This window comes from Manacus vitellinus, unplaced genomic scaffold, assembly GCF_001715985.3.
Source record: "Manacus vitellinus isolate BGI_N305 unplaced genomic scaffold, ASM171598v3 scaffold_86_pilon, whole genome shotgun sequence".
NCBI lineage: Eukaryota > Metazoa > Chordata > Aves > Passeriformes > Pipridae > Manacus > Manacus vitellinus.
This window is the reverse complement of record NW_021940851.1, coordinates 390,329-391,632: the sequence shown is the minus strand read 5'-3', so window position 1 is coordinate 391,632 and position 1,304 is coordinate 390,329. Positions and strand designations below refer to the sequence as shown.

At 37.7% G+C, this 1,304-nt stretch overlaps 1 protein-coding gene across 1 annotated transcript in view; it reads left to right on the top strand.

Moving 5' to 3' along the window:
* TTC3 (tetratricopeptide repeat domain 3) overlaps nt 1-1,304 on the top strand; it is a 50,353-nt gene that overhangs the window by 41,277 nt on the left and 7,772 nt on the right. Inside the window, exons 33-35 of the mRNA XM_029964946.1 lie at nt 69-208; nt 783-851; nt 1,189-1,300. Of these exons, the coding sequence (XP_029820806.1) occupies nt 69-208; nt 783-851; nt 1,189-1,300 (321 nt within the window). The remainder of the gene's footprint in view (nt 1-68; nt 209-782; nt 852-1,188; nt 1,301-1,304) is intronic.

The window sequence follows — 1,304 nt, the reverse complement described above, 5'->3', positions numbered from 1 at the left end:
TTCTGCTCGACCTTGCATCTGAATAAAACACTGTTTTTCAGAAAAGAAACTTTGTTTTCTGCTTTCAGGTCTCCCAGAATGAACTGGATTGGTTTCACCAGGACTCGGAAGCACAAGGGAAGAAATGGCAGCAGGAGAAAAAAGAGAACCGAGACAACTTAAAAGCCCTGAGGAGCACGGCCAAAAAACACACAGACACCAATGAGAGGTACTGATTTTAGACACAGATTTACAGCAGTCTGACACTGGAAAGACATCAGGTATCTCTGACTTTTACAGACATATTTCACTTATTATATATCTAAACCTAACCCTTGGCTGGGTAAGTCAAGATGTCAGAGAGCCCTGAGGAGTTTGGTCCTTCAGTGCTGTTGTTTAATCTTTACTCTTTGGGCAGAATTTCTCTGGAAAAATCCATCAGCCTGGTTTTTATATTAGTTGCTGATTTATTAGGAATATATTTAAATGTCCTTAGGATAGAATCATGGAATGGTTTGGGTTGGGAGGGACCTTAAAGCTCATCCACTCCCAAGCCCCTGCCATGGGCAGGGACACCTTCCACTAGCCCAGGTTGCTCCAAGATCCAAACCTGGCCTTGGACACTTCCAGGGGTGGGAACACTGTAATATTTATGGCATCAAACAGTATCTAAAATATACAGATATTAAGATACAACAATATCTAAAGCACACAGGTTGTCATTGTGGCCACAGAGGAACCTGTTACACATTTGCCAACGAACCTTTATCAGCACAAGTTTAATAAATGTTTCATTCCTGCAGGTATTTGAAGACCATTGATGACAAGGAAAAGCAATATAATGGATATTTAAATACATTTCTGGATACCAGGTAAAAAGTCTTGTACTTTTCTGCAATATTTCCATTTTTTCTGCTGATTTGTCAATATTGGAGTTTTCTGCTTCACTCTGGGTAAAGGCTCAGGGAGAAATAAGCACTTTAACCTGTATCTCTTAATCTTAAGTTTGTTTAATTTACTTATCCTGAGTAAATATTAATATTTAGAATAATGGACATCTGTCTTTTCATCATACTCTCATATATTTCCCTTGATTACATGATACTGAGTAGAGAGAGTAGCTGTAGAAAACCTCTAAAATGGCATAAATTTTAAATACTGCTCTGCTGGAAATGTTACTCAAACATTTAACTTCTTTTTATTTCACAGTAATAAATTTGCTAATGAGAAAGTAAAATTGGAAGAGCTTATAAAAAAGAGTCAAGATGACTGCCAGGAGTGTGTGAAAAGAGCTGTTAAAGCAGAGGTACAAACCAAAAAAAACC